The sequence below is a fragment of the Homarus americanus genome, unplaced genomic scaffold (assembly GCF_018991925.1).
Source record: "Homarus americanus isolate GMGI-L3 unplaced genomic scaffold, GMGI_Hamer_2.0 scaffold24260, whole genome shotgun sequence".
In the NCBI taxonomy this organism is placed as follows: domain Eukaryota; kingdom Metazoa; phylum Arthropoda; class Malacostraca; order Decapoda; family Nephropidae; genus Homarus; species Homarus americanus.
The window spans coordinates 8,073,843-8,087,264 of record NW_024721079.1 but is presented as its reverse complement, the minus strand read 5'-3'; the positions used below and the strand labels follow the sequence as shown (position 1 = coordinate 8,087,264).

General features: G+C 39.2%; 1 protein-coding gene across 13 annotated transcripts in view; it reads right to left on the bottom strand.

The window, feature by feature from the left end:
• LOC121861523 (BLOC-1-related complex subunit 8 homolog) overlaps nucleotides 1–13,422 on the bottom strand; it is a 113,738-nt gene that overhangs the window by 60,991 nt on the left and 39,325 nt on the right. For 4 of the 13 annotated variants that reach the window (XM_042359349.1, XM_042359355.1, XM_042359350.1 and 1 more), the window contains exon 5: nucleotides 5,679–5,718. The exons of 4 other annotated variants lie outside the window; for them this stretch is intronic. In XM_042359349.1, coding sequence (XP_042215283.1) covers nucleotides 5,679–5,718 — 40 coding nt within the window. Of the gene's footprint in view, nucleotides 1–5,635; nucleotides 5,719–13,422 lie in introns of all 13 variants that reach the window. 5 more of the 13 variants (XM_042359352.1, XM_042359346.1, XM_042359351.1 and 2 more) reach the window with 2 other exon arrangements.

Genomic DNA, 13,422 nt, shown 5'->3' with positions numbered 1-13,422 from the left:
ATCATCATGTAATTTAACCATCCCATCAGAAGACAAATCAGAGGAGTCAACCCGGTTCAAAGAATGATCAACTTCCTGATCGATCATGGTCTGGTCAATGTTTCTATGGTTCCTGAAGGTAATTGTTTCACTGTAAGAAGATGGTCTTAGGACATTAAAACCTAAATTAACCAAAGCATGGTCAGAGACCGCTGGATCAATCAGGTCAACTGCAACATCTAATACAAGATCACAGTCAGTAGCAGAAAAAACTAGGTCTATAGTGTGTTCAGAAAGATGTATTGGACTTAACATATGATTGACAAAATTGTTTAGATTGAAAATTTAGAAGAACTCAAGTGAGAAATGGGTTTCAGAGATGGGATGTCAACCTGATAATTGAAGTTACCACAGATCAACCATCGCCCATTCTTTCCTGAGAAAGTCTCAAGATAAGTCAAATTCATCCATGAACTTCTTATCTGTACCTGGGTAACTCGGACGAAAAACAGCAATCTTAATAACTTGACAATGAAGATTTATTAATGCCTCAATAAATTTAAAGGAGGAAAAACAGCCACTACTAATCATTCTAATGTTGAGGAGGTCTACAGAATATATCAGCACCACTCCACAACCCAGAGCTCCTGCAGCGGGTCTGGGAATATGAACAAGAGAATGTGTCGTGGGAAGAGCATTATGAATAATGTTGATGTCCGACTCATACAACCACATTTCAGTTATGCAGAGGAAATCCAAGCATAACTCCCTCAATAACTCATTGTGACACATTTTGTTTCAGATTGCATGAATATTAAGCAGATCTACTTTTAATATGTTCAAGGGGGCCACTACTTGTTTCTTGAAAGTAAAGTCAAGTGATTCCAATTACTTTTTTTTATGCTGGGAAGTTATCATAGGGTAATCTTTACTTGATGCAAAATGACTGACTGACTCGGGAGGTACTGCAAGAGTGTAACAATTTGTGCAGCAGAGTGAGGTCTTATTTGAGCATGTTCTAGACCCATGAATGCCTGAAAAGAAGGCACAAACTGTAGAACCAGGCTTCCTGGGACAGCCTGAAGCAGTGTCCATATTTTTTAGAGTGGCAGCATTGAGTCATAAGCTTTGCATCTATTCAGTCCAACATAAATGTGTCCTTGGAATTTCATACTTCAGGTGACATCATCATGACTGCGAGTTTTATCTTTGTGAAAAGAAGGGATAACTTGGTACCGTACCTTTATTTTACAGTTTTTGAATTTCATTATTCTTCTCAACAACGTCCGGGACTATTTTGTCATCAGGAAGTGTAGTAGGAATACCTACAACTGTCATTTTTGGCACAATCTTTCTAGGTTCAGACACCATGAAGTCTGAGTGTGTATCAAAGCAGGATCTCATTGCCCCACTAGCCTCCTCCTTTACCTTCTCAGTGGGAAGTCTATGAATAAGGAAGCCAGTTCTCATCTCCCTGCAGTTACCAACAGGAATAGACATTAACACTCTCTTGAGTAACTTTAGCCTTATCAGCTATTGAAGAGAGTACAACTGACCTGCACAATATTTATTAAATGTGGCCCAGAAGAAATGATACACATTTTTAGGAATTATAAATACAATCTCCCAAAATAAGACTCCATTTCATCTCAAAATTCTGAAAAATATGTACTGGTACCAAGAAAATATTAGTTCTCCCCCAGGATGCTGTACCTGGGTAAAGGGCCTTGGAATTTCGCTTGGTGTTCTGTAACTTATTGGGTAAGAACACTGAATGTAAGGTCATAAATTTTAGGGGAAATTAGATCAGAACCTCTTGAAGGAAAATGTAATGTGTAGGACTGATGTTCCATAGAGAGAAATCCTGTCTGCACCTAAGCCATCATCCAAAATTGTGAAAGTATATCCCTTAGGCCTGATAGCCTGTTAGGGAGGTGTGGATACAGCACACTATAAACTCAGCCTTCAGTAAACAAGGAGCCAACATAACTGGGACTGCATTTGACCATCTTTCCTCCCAAACTGTAAAGCTAAGTACCCAAATAGTTAGGTGGACTGGGGATACTCTGGGCTTAAACCAGCAACTATATGAACAGGAGGAGAGCACTGTATCCACTTGGTCATTGAACCCCGTATCCACAACAAACTTACTTGAAATTCTATTTTTGGATTAAACCAAGAAATTTCTTTTATAAACTCAAAGCCACAGCCAGAACTCTGAGCCTGGTATAAAAAGCATCTTATGAGACAGGGAGGTGTTTTATATACATGGAAGCAGATGTGTCGGCTGATGAAGCAATGGCTGACAAATAATCATAGAGAAGGACAGGGAGAGAAAGTAATACATGTATCAAGAAATGGGTCAAAGTAAGAAAAGTTTAGGATGTATAAAGGAATTGTTAAGCCAGCTTTACTATACCTGTATGGGAGTGAAGCAGGGATTCAGGATACAAGAAGCAGCATATTAGAAGCAACAGACAGGACGTGCTTGAAAGCAATATGTAGAGCAGATTGGCTCCATGGAATAAAATAAGGTAGAAAGTAGATGAAATTTGTAAAAAAAAAGATGTCAGCCAGAGAGCAGATTAAGGACTTATCATAGGATATGGACATGGAAAATGAAGTAAATATTGGAAGTGAGCATAAGTGGTGGATGATAGGAAGGAGTGGGAACACCAAGGAGATAGAATGATGGGATGAAGGTTTACCAAAAGTAAGGGAGATGGACATCCAAAAGCAGCTGTGTGTGTGATAGGACAGAGTGCAAGGCATTGAGCGAGAGTGATTTTGGGGGTAGGACGTGCTGCTCATGGGTGATGTTGACTTGCGTAAAGTGAAAAGTGGCACACTATAATTGTGGTATCGTTGTGGAAGAGAAGGACCATAGTATAACAGAGAAAATGTGTGTGTACTTGCTTTTGTGAGCCACTGCATAAAAATATTAAAAGGTTTATATATACAGTAAAACCTCATTACGGTGGACCCCACTAAGGCGGATATCACAAAAGCTGGACAAAATTATTTTCCTAAAAATAATGCAAAAAAAAAAAGAAAGAAAAAAAAAGGACAAAATTTTTCCTCCGATGACATGTCTGCAAAATTTCAAGGGACCAAGGCATCAGCACATGGGACACAGGTGCCCGAGTGTTATCAATTAATGTTTTTGGTAATATTATTTCATTCACAATGTTTTCTTATTATGTTATTGTAGGTTTTTTTTCTTTTTTTGGGGATTAGCCCACCAGGGCACAGGTCACTGTCCCACATCGGGGCCTGGGTGGGGGAGGGGCGGAATGTAGTAGTAGTAGTCTATCAGACCTCTATATAGTAAACAACAAGGCTCTAAGTGGTGATACCATCATACAGTCAACCGAGGGAACAATGCAGGGGGACCCTGTTGCACTGGCACTGTACGCAATAGGCCTATCCGTGCTCCAACACACAATAAAATTTGAAAAAACTGAGGTTAAGCAAGTGACGTACACTGATGACCTTACAGGAGCAGGAAAAGTGGAGGACATCAAGAAGTGGTGGGACCTGGTAACATCACGAGGCCCACAAATAGGGTACCACCCAAACGCCAGCAAGTCCTTCCTCATTTTGAAGCCAGAACATTATGAACGGGCAATGGTGGTGTTCGGTGGAAGTGAGGTCAAAATAACAAAGGATGGCCAAAGACACCTTGGAGCAGTAATCGGCACGACGGACTTCAAGACCAAGTATGTAATGGGAAAGGTGAATGAGTGGGTTAGGGAAATCCAAGCTCTGTCTGAGATTGCTAATACAGAGCCACATGCGGCTTTTGCGGCATTCACCCACGGAGTCAAGCATCACTGGAACTACCTGATGCGCACTATTCCTGATATTGGACCCCTCCTCCACCCTCTGGAAGAAGCTATCAGTGTCAATTTCATTCCCAAATTAGTGAAACACCCTCACTTAACCCCAGCAGAAAGATCACTCCTTGCACTACCACCGAGACTGGGAGGAATGGGATTGACCAATCCAGAGGAGATTGCTGCCACCGAACATCAAAACTCAGTTAAGCTCACGGCAGCCCTCACGGACCACATAATAGCTCAGAACGCAACAGTGGAGGTGAATACCAGTGAAGTAAACAAGATTAGAAGGTCCATTACGACAGAATGACAGCACGGCCAAAGTGATAAGTTGCAGCAACTGTTGCGCAAAGTACCAGAGAATTTGAAAAAAAAAGGTAGATATAGCGCAGGAGGTGGGCGCCTCAAACTGGTTAACTATGTTACCGATGAGGGCAAATGGTTTCAGTCTCAATAAACAAGAATTTACCGATGCCAATTCTCTAAGGTACGGTAGGCCAGTAGAAGGTTTGCCCTCCCAATGCGTGTGTGGCTCTTCCTATGACGTCGATCACACCATGGTGTGCAAGAAAAGGGGCTTCACATGCATGAGGCATGATGAAGTAAGGGATCTCACAGCAAATATGTTGAAGGAAATCTGCAATGATGTCAGGGTAGAACCAACCCCCCCTCCCATTGGAAGGTGAGATTTTCCAACATAGGACTTCAAACACATCCAACGAAGCCCGTGTTGACGTCAGTGCTCAAGGATTCTGGACGCGGGGACAGCGAGCCTTCTTCGACATCAAGATTTTTTTATCCCATGGCCGCACGTCACCGTAACTTAGCTCTCGATGCTACACACAGGAGGAACAAGAACGACAAGATGAGGGCATAAGGGGAGAGAATTCAGAACGTTGATCAAGGCAGCTTCACTCCTATAGTGTTCACAACCTCTGGTGGGATGGGACCAAGTGCAAGATGCTTCTACGCCAGACTCGCGGAGGTGATATCCGAACAGAAGCAGCAGCCCAGAAGTTATGTTACTGCCTGGATGAGATGTCGACTGTCCTTCTCTCTCCTTCGGTTGGCTTTGCTCTGCCTCAGGGGAAAGAGAGCATCGGCCCCAAAGCCGACAAGTTGCAGATATTGACTATGAGGCTACAGTCACTGAATGCCGCATAGATCTGCGACTCAACTAACTCAACACAGCTAGGATAGCTACTTATGTATTAGGATATTTAATATCAAGGTAATAAAATGGCGACGAAGGTGTGGCTATTGGGGGAGGCTGGAGGCCACGCTTAAAAAAAAAAATAGTAATATATAATTTAAGTAGTAGTAAAAATAATTATAATAATAATAATAATAATAATAATAATAATAATAATAATAATAATAATAATAATAATAATAATAATAATAATAATGATAATAATAATAACAAACTGTGTGTAAATTAGGCAGAAAGTCAGATCAGCAACCTGGGACTTGGTCACAATTTTTGTGATGCCATATGGCATTTAAGTGTTAAGAAATACAGTACAGTAATTGCAAACATTTCCAAGCACTCTTATGATGATACACATCAATAGGGAGCAGTTGTATTAACACTCCAACTATAATACAAAGTGATGTGAATAATCATGAAAGCACTGAGGATCTTTTTGTATTTCTGTTTCCCAGTGGTTACTTGTATATTTACACAAATCATATGTCACCTTAAAGCCAGTAAAAAGCCAAAAGCGAGTTAACTCAAATAGCACCAGATAAGATCAATATATGCCATTAACTGAAGAAACTCACTTCTAATTCAAGAAATAAAAAGCAAAAATTACTGATTTACTGTTGTAAAGTGTCCTTTGTCGGTGACCTACTCACAGAATCATATGTACTGTTTGTAGATACCAGGGAACCACACCTACAAAAGTGAGAACAATACTGATATAGTAAGTGACACCAACTTGTGCATTTATTTATAGACACAACATACAATTCACACATTTCTCAAAGCAACATGAATTAAAGGATTTGCTACCTAGGTGAAATGAATACAGTATAGTGTATCTTACCGGTATGTCAAGACTGACTGACATAAGTCTAAAAATTAAGGACTGATCTTGGAAATCCCATTTCATAGCTGACTGACTCAGGGCAATGAAAATCAAGAATTTTCAGCCACCAAATCAATAGGTGGTACACCAGGCACCGATGACACTCATGACTGGAACTATTCACACAATTGGCAAAACTCTCCCACCACAACACTAACCACATAAGAGGGGTCTGGGAGAGCTAATAAGTTTATTTGTTAGAGCAGCTTGTGTTTGTTGACCTTCTCTTGTCCATCATCAGTTACACTGGAGTTATTAGGGAGGAAAAAGGGTCCAAGAAGACTGTGTATCTAAAACCAGCTGCATGATAGGAAGGGTTAACTAAATAACATTCTAATGCTACTGAGAATTTGCACTTGATTGGGGAGGTAACACAGGTAAAGTAAAGAATTTCAAAACCATTCTTACAAACTCCCCAACCCTACACAACAATCCTGCACCTCACAAAGGAGACTGCCGCAGTGCCACAGACCAGCATCCCTCTCGAAAATTTACTTAAGGGTTACTCCATTTAGAAAGATTAACAATATTGTAAATTATGAGATCTGGTGCTCTCTGAGTGCAGCTTGTTTGTGTACCTCTAATAACCTTAATTGATATCTTGGAAAAATAAAAATGGGAAACTCCACACGTAGATCTATGATGCAAGTTGGATCATTGTCATTATCATCACTGTTTATGAATGGCCTCACATTAATTCATCCTGCATGAAGGACAAACAAAATGCTTTTGTAAAGCATTACTGGTAAGTTGAAAAGATCATGAGTTAAAGCAAACACTAAAATCTAAATTAGAGAAAGCTGGTCCTCAGACTTGTCTAATCCTTAAATTTTCCTATTGAGGTGTTGTCTGAGGAAAAGATCTGAGTGTCAATAACACCTTTGTCAGATGACAATCTTGTGGCTTTAGTTCACACAGATTGATATGGAACTGGTATATCTAACTCAACTACATCAAGTTTGATTCTAGAAAATTTATTTTGTAAAAAAATCAAAACCTTACGGGTTTCTCAAAATATTCCAACTAAACACAGAACTCCTACTGTGAAACATAATAAAACATACACTGCCTGTTGAGTAGTGAAAATTATGTGCAGGTCATTACCCCCATGAAAAAAATTCCACCCAGTTTTCCAACCAACAATCTTAATAGGGATTCCTATAGCCTAATATTTAGTATTAAACTGGATATTTTCACCACTTTGACCAAATGCCAATCAAATTAAGAAACTAATATCACAAATGATAGTGTAAGTTTCTTATACTGTGAGGCCAGTCATTTACAGGTACTCTATAATAAAGGCTGGATTTCACTTTACTATTAAATTCTTCAGGAATTGTGTGGTGCAGTCATAGATATCACTCATCGTTACATGCTGGGTTTAAGCACAAATTGGCTCTGTGAAGAAGTGGAGCTATACCAGTATCTATACAGGGAATGACTTGCTCCTAACAGAGAAACAGTTGACCTGGAGCTGTTATTGGAAATCCAGTCTAGCTAATGATGGACAAGAAGATTCATATATGCAAGTTGAAGTTGAACTATGAGTTGATAGCTCTAAGCACTAACTGGTGTTGATTATTTCCCAGGCCTTCCTCTGATGACCCAGGTTGTGATGGGTGTTGTAATATACTGTACTGGTAATTCCGGCATCTTGTACAAATTTACCCTTCAGAAAAATACCTTTCATGAGCAGTGTGAGTGTGGCAAATGTTTTTAACATTCACATATCATAACTTGTAAGATCAACTTTCAAAACAAGTGATAAAAATCAGGCCAAAAATTTGATAAAATTATTTTTTCAGTGTTTTCTGTAAAAAAACCCAGATTAACTCTAAAAATCAGTACATTAATTTATCTTTTGTAAATATTTGTAGTCTTACCTTACTCCTGCCTGGGAACTGAACTTATACCCAACATCTTGGTCATTGTCTCAATATACAATAATCAAGAATAAACAGTTTGTGATTATTGTACTCTTATATTTACACTGAGACATTTGGCTACATGCCTGATGGATGTGCTTTGGAGAAGGAACTGTTAAAAAGTATTTTTTATGAAGTAAAAGTATTCTAGTTGAATTTCCTGGTCAGCCATTACACAAACTCAGAGCTTCATGTCTGATCAGCGAAGTTACGCAATGTTGGGTCTGGTTAGTACTTGGATGGGTGACTGCCAGGCCCTAAGAACATCAGATGCTGCTAGCATAAGGACTCTACTGGAAACAAGTCGATCATGGCTTTGTCAGCTGTCCTTGGTTACATACTGTAAATGTACAGGTAAGTCTACTTATATGATGATAATACAGTACAATAATACAGGTATACTGTGCATTCATTAGTTAGTAACATAACACCTATACTGTACAGCCACTTGATAAAAAAAAAATACCAATTTGAACACTAAGACATGACATGTAACAAAGTATAACAAACTGTACACCGTATATCAGCAACTTTGATTCATGTCCTTTAGCATATATACAGTACAATATTTTTGTTAATGATTTAAGGAATATATCACTGATTTTTTCATATAATGGTCAATGAAATTTTCATAAAACTAGACAATCATAAAGAATTGTGACACTATTAAAATTAACTTTAGAAATAATGTCAACTCAAGTTTTGCTGGTTAAGAACAAACAATAAAGCTTCAGGGAATAGGAACGATCCAGGCTATGATCAAGGTATTTGTAAAAACATGATCATTAATTTCACAAATAATGTATAAATCAGAGAAAAGCAGAGCAGCAATCTTAATCAAAATATTGTAGTTGCTGTGTTGTTTATTTGTTGACTGCAATTGTAGCACTACAAAACCTCTAACTCACAGAAAGATATAAAGTCGCATTTCTAAGCATTGAAAGCTGGCAGTCATATACTGTACAGTATTTATAATACAGTAGTACTGCACTGTACTCGTGATCAATTTTATGCATGCAAGCATGCACACCCACTCACACAAACATATATTTCAGTATTATATCAATATCATGTGTTAAATAATGTACAGAAATCATTCCATATAATGGTAAAAAGTGTGCAGGCCAATTCCACAAGAGAGGATTCTGCTAAATTGAATACTGTACAGTTATAACTTTGGCAGTAAAGTGGTTATGTTCATGAAATCCACTGTACAGTACTCGGAAACTTCTTTTTGAGAAATAGATTTAAATGGGAGTAGATTCCAGCCCTTTGTTATTCTCTATTTTACACTTGCCAAAAATGATGAAAAAAATTGCTATATTAAACAATAAAAATTATACATGACATATCATAAAATATACATTTAATGTACAAAAAAATATCTCTGGGCAATGCCAAGACCAACAATGAACAACACAGTTCAGTCAGACTGCTGAATCAGTAGCGTGTGGCTGCCACACTGATCTGTGTATATGCCATGACATCACATCCTGCACCGAGGTAGGGGGTGCTGTGTCGGCTGTGCTGGCAAGTGGTGATGTAGTTACAGCAGCCCAGTGCCTCCACACATACACACCCATGCTCTTCATTTTTTCTTATTTTGTTATATTTTATATTTTCTTTATTTCTAAGTCACATTAGAGTACTGAAATGATTTCTCCAGAACTTTTATAGTTTCATTCCTGTAACAATGGCAAAATACGTAGCCATCTCACAACTGACTGGTAACTATGTTATGGGGTGTTCTATTATTACTTATAAAGGTTACTTTACAAACAGAAGAAGGTAAAACTTCTAAAGCAAAACCTTTTCAGGATAGTAAGACTGGTTTGAAAGGTTTAAGAAGCACCTTAATTTGCACAACATTAAGATGGTCGGTGAAGCTGCATGTAAATATCCTGATGAGCTGAAGAAGGCTACACACCAGAACAAGTGTACAACCTGGATGAAACTGGACTTTATTGGAAGCATATACCTTCTAGGACATCTATTTCTAAGGAAAAAAGTCAGCATTAGGTTTTAAAGCTTCAAAATTTTGTTGAACCCTTCTTGTGGGAGGAAATGTTGTTGGCGATATGAAATTAAAGCTTCCTACTCATAAACCACTCTGAAAATTCAAGGGCATTCAAGGCCTAATCTACCTTTGATTTGGCATTCAAATATGAAGGATTGGAGGACTATAAGCCTTTTTCAAGACTGGTTAACAAAATTTTTTTCCTTGCTCTTGCAAGGTAGTGACAGGCATAATGTATCCAACAAAGCATTGCTCCTCTTTGACAATGCACAAAGCCACCCAGTAAACTTGAATGATCTTTCTGATCATGTGAGAGTGGAGAATATCCCCAAGAACACTACTGCCTTGCTACAGCCAATGGATGATGGTGTGATTGCAAACTTCCAGGCACATTATCTAAGAAGAGGAGGAAAAACCTACAGTTTGGGACTTCTTAAAAAAATTCAACATCATGGACACCATGGAGAACAGAGCCGAACCATGGGATGAAGCGAAAACATCAGCTATAAATAGTGTTTGGGAAAACATATGGCCAGAGTGCATCCATGAGTTTTAAGGTTTTCCACAAGCAGAAAGTATACATGAAGTTCAACAAGACATCGTAACACTTGCAAATGCTGTAGGTTTGCAGAAGTCATAGACGATGATGTGATTGAGTTGCTACATTTCCATGGAGAAAATCTGTCTAATGAAGATCTGATGCTGTTGGAACAAGAGCGAGCTGCAGGAGAAGAGAAGGGCATAGAAGCTCCATCCACTCCACTTCAGTTGACTACAAAGGAAATGGCTAAAGGGTTTACACTTATACAGGAATGTTTGCAAATCTTTGCTGGTAACGATCCCAATTGCGAACATAACCTCAAAGTTGCAAGAGCAGTTCATAATGGCCTCAGCTGCTGCAGTGAGCTGTACTGTACAAAGGGAAGATGCACCGTAAACATCAAAACAACTTTGGATAAGTTTCTCACCCCCCAGAGCAGAGCCTCAAGCAGATGATGATGATGATTTACATGGCAGGGCAGAAGACAGTAGTGCCCCTCTCTCTCCCTCCCAATAACTCCAATTGCACCACCTAACTGCCTCAATACTGTACATACAGTACATCCACTTCCCACACATACACACCCATGTTCATTTTTTTCATCTATTTCTAAGCCACATTAGAGTACAGGCAGAATTTCCTTATAAAAGTCACATAGTATTTGTTAATTTCCATACAGTACAGTACATCTAGAAAAAATAATTTACCTTAACAGAAAAATGGGAGAGTGAAAACTGAAGGGAGTAAGTTCAAAATGCATTCCTAAAAATAGAAGACCACATTAACAAACCAAAATAAACCTACGGTATTAAGAAAAATAATGCAATAATATAATTTCATTTACTCTGATTATAATGTGTTATAATAAATGGTTAGTGAGAGGATAGTGTGTGGTATGGGAGGAGAATATGGCTGGTTCTAGTGAGGAGTGGGGGTAAGGGGAGGGGGCTGGTGGCCACAAGCCCACTACAACCTCTGGGCAGTGCAGCACACAGTAATTGGATTCTTTTAAATTTTGTGATGTACCAAGAAGTGAGGATATAGTGTTAGAACATTCCATAAGGAAAACCCATACCCCTACAAAGTCATCAAATGTAAACATATGTGAAATGTAGTAAATACAAGACAAACACCCACTCTTCCTTCCCATATTAAACCAAAAACTGCACACCACAGACTAAATTCCCAGAGCACAATATGAGGCCCAGCAATTAGCTTTTTGGAACATAAGTGTAGTAAGTAGATGGACAGCTGTTGTTTTAATGGAGGCTGGGGCTTAAATGATGGTGTTAGTACTGTGAGATTGTTTTATGGCAGTGCAGCTCATGACTCATCAGGTTCCCAGCTGTCTATGGCAACCACAGCATCTAATTTCCCTTTTTAGGGCTATGGGGTAGTAGGGTAATCTTTGGCTCAGACACCTGTATTCCCTGAGCCTGAAATCACTGGTGGCACATGATAAGAGCATTCCAAACTTGTATCAAGTAATAAAAGAAGTGCAGCATTAACAAAGTGGACTAAAGTAACCAATGTTAATTGGCTCGTGTAGGAAAATGAACATACTGTACAAGAAAAACTGTTCAGAGGGAGCATTGCTGTTCTGACAATTTGTCGATCATGTACACACGAACACACATGCCCTGTTGCCATGTTAGCCATATTTTGTGGCCAGGTGGAACCAGGAGTAACTGTTGCAGTGTACATACTAAAAACACACTTTTATAACTCAACATGATATAAGTTCGTAATGTAAAAGGAACATTTTGATAGTTATGATCAGTCCAGAAAGGATGAGCAATTATTCAAATGCTATCTCATCAATGTCTCACTTAAAACTATCCTACAAAGTTAGGAATATTTAATTTAGAGAGAGGACTCTAACATGCTTGCAAGGTTTACATATAAAATTGTTGACATTTGGACAGTTTCTGTATTATATACAGGAAAGATTCATTATCTCACCTTGAGATAAACAAAAATATAATCTTCACCAGGGTTCCTTTTTCTTCAAGCTCCAGGTAAACTACATCAAAGTGCACTATTTCAAGCCTAGTTGTTTCGGTACTACGTCGCTAATCTTTAGATGCCAAATATTTGTTTAACGCCGAGATGACTCGGTACAACGTCGTTTTGCGTCATCACGGATTACTTTTTATGGCGCATCACCCTCTCTTGTCTGGCCGAGCTACGCTCTCTCGGCTTGGCGCAGTCTCAGTGACTCACCACCCTCCTCCGCTCCCACCACCCTCCTCCGCTCCCGCCATACTCCTCCACTCCCGTCATCCGCCTCTTCTGCTTCACTACCCACCACACACTCACTCTTCCACCTCCGCCCATCAGTGAGTACAATAATATCTCCGTTAGCTGGAATTCCTCAAACCCAGAACTCTCCGATAGCCAGAATTGAAATTTTCTCAGAAAATCGTTCCCAAAGCCGAAAATTTTCGGAAAATTCCGGCTTTGGGAATGATTTTCCGAGGGGCACATTTTCTGGAAAATTTCGGGGATGGGGGAGGTTTTCCGGGTTTGAGAGATGAAAATCAGGCCCATTTTCTGGAAATATCGAGAAAATTTTCCTTTACCCGAAAAATTCCGGAGATGGGGGATATTTTTCCGGGTTCGAGAGATGATGTAATGGGCAATTTCTGGAAATTCCGAGAACATTGTTCTGTCACCCGGAAAATTCCAGGGATGAGGGATTTATTTCAGGCTTTGAAAGAGTCGTTTAGTTATCAGGAAATCTCTCATTCCCGGAAGTGCTCTGCACCAATTGTTCCGGTTAACAGGGATATCACTGTAGTTGTATATGTGTGCACTATTTTCTCTAGAAATGGCAATGATTTTCTGTTTTATGTAATTTATTTTGTGGGGCAAAGGGAGGCTCACGAGCGTAACTCCTGTATTTTATCCTCCCCAACTTACGACCTACTTGACTTACGACCACCCGCACTTACGACCTGCCTCAGTCGTACCAAAATTTTGTCAAATTATGTATTTTCGAGTCCCAAAGTCACTACACAGACAAAAT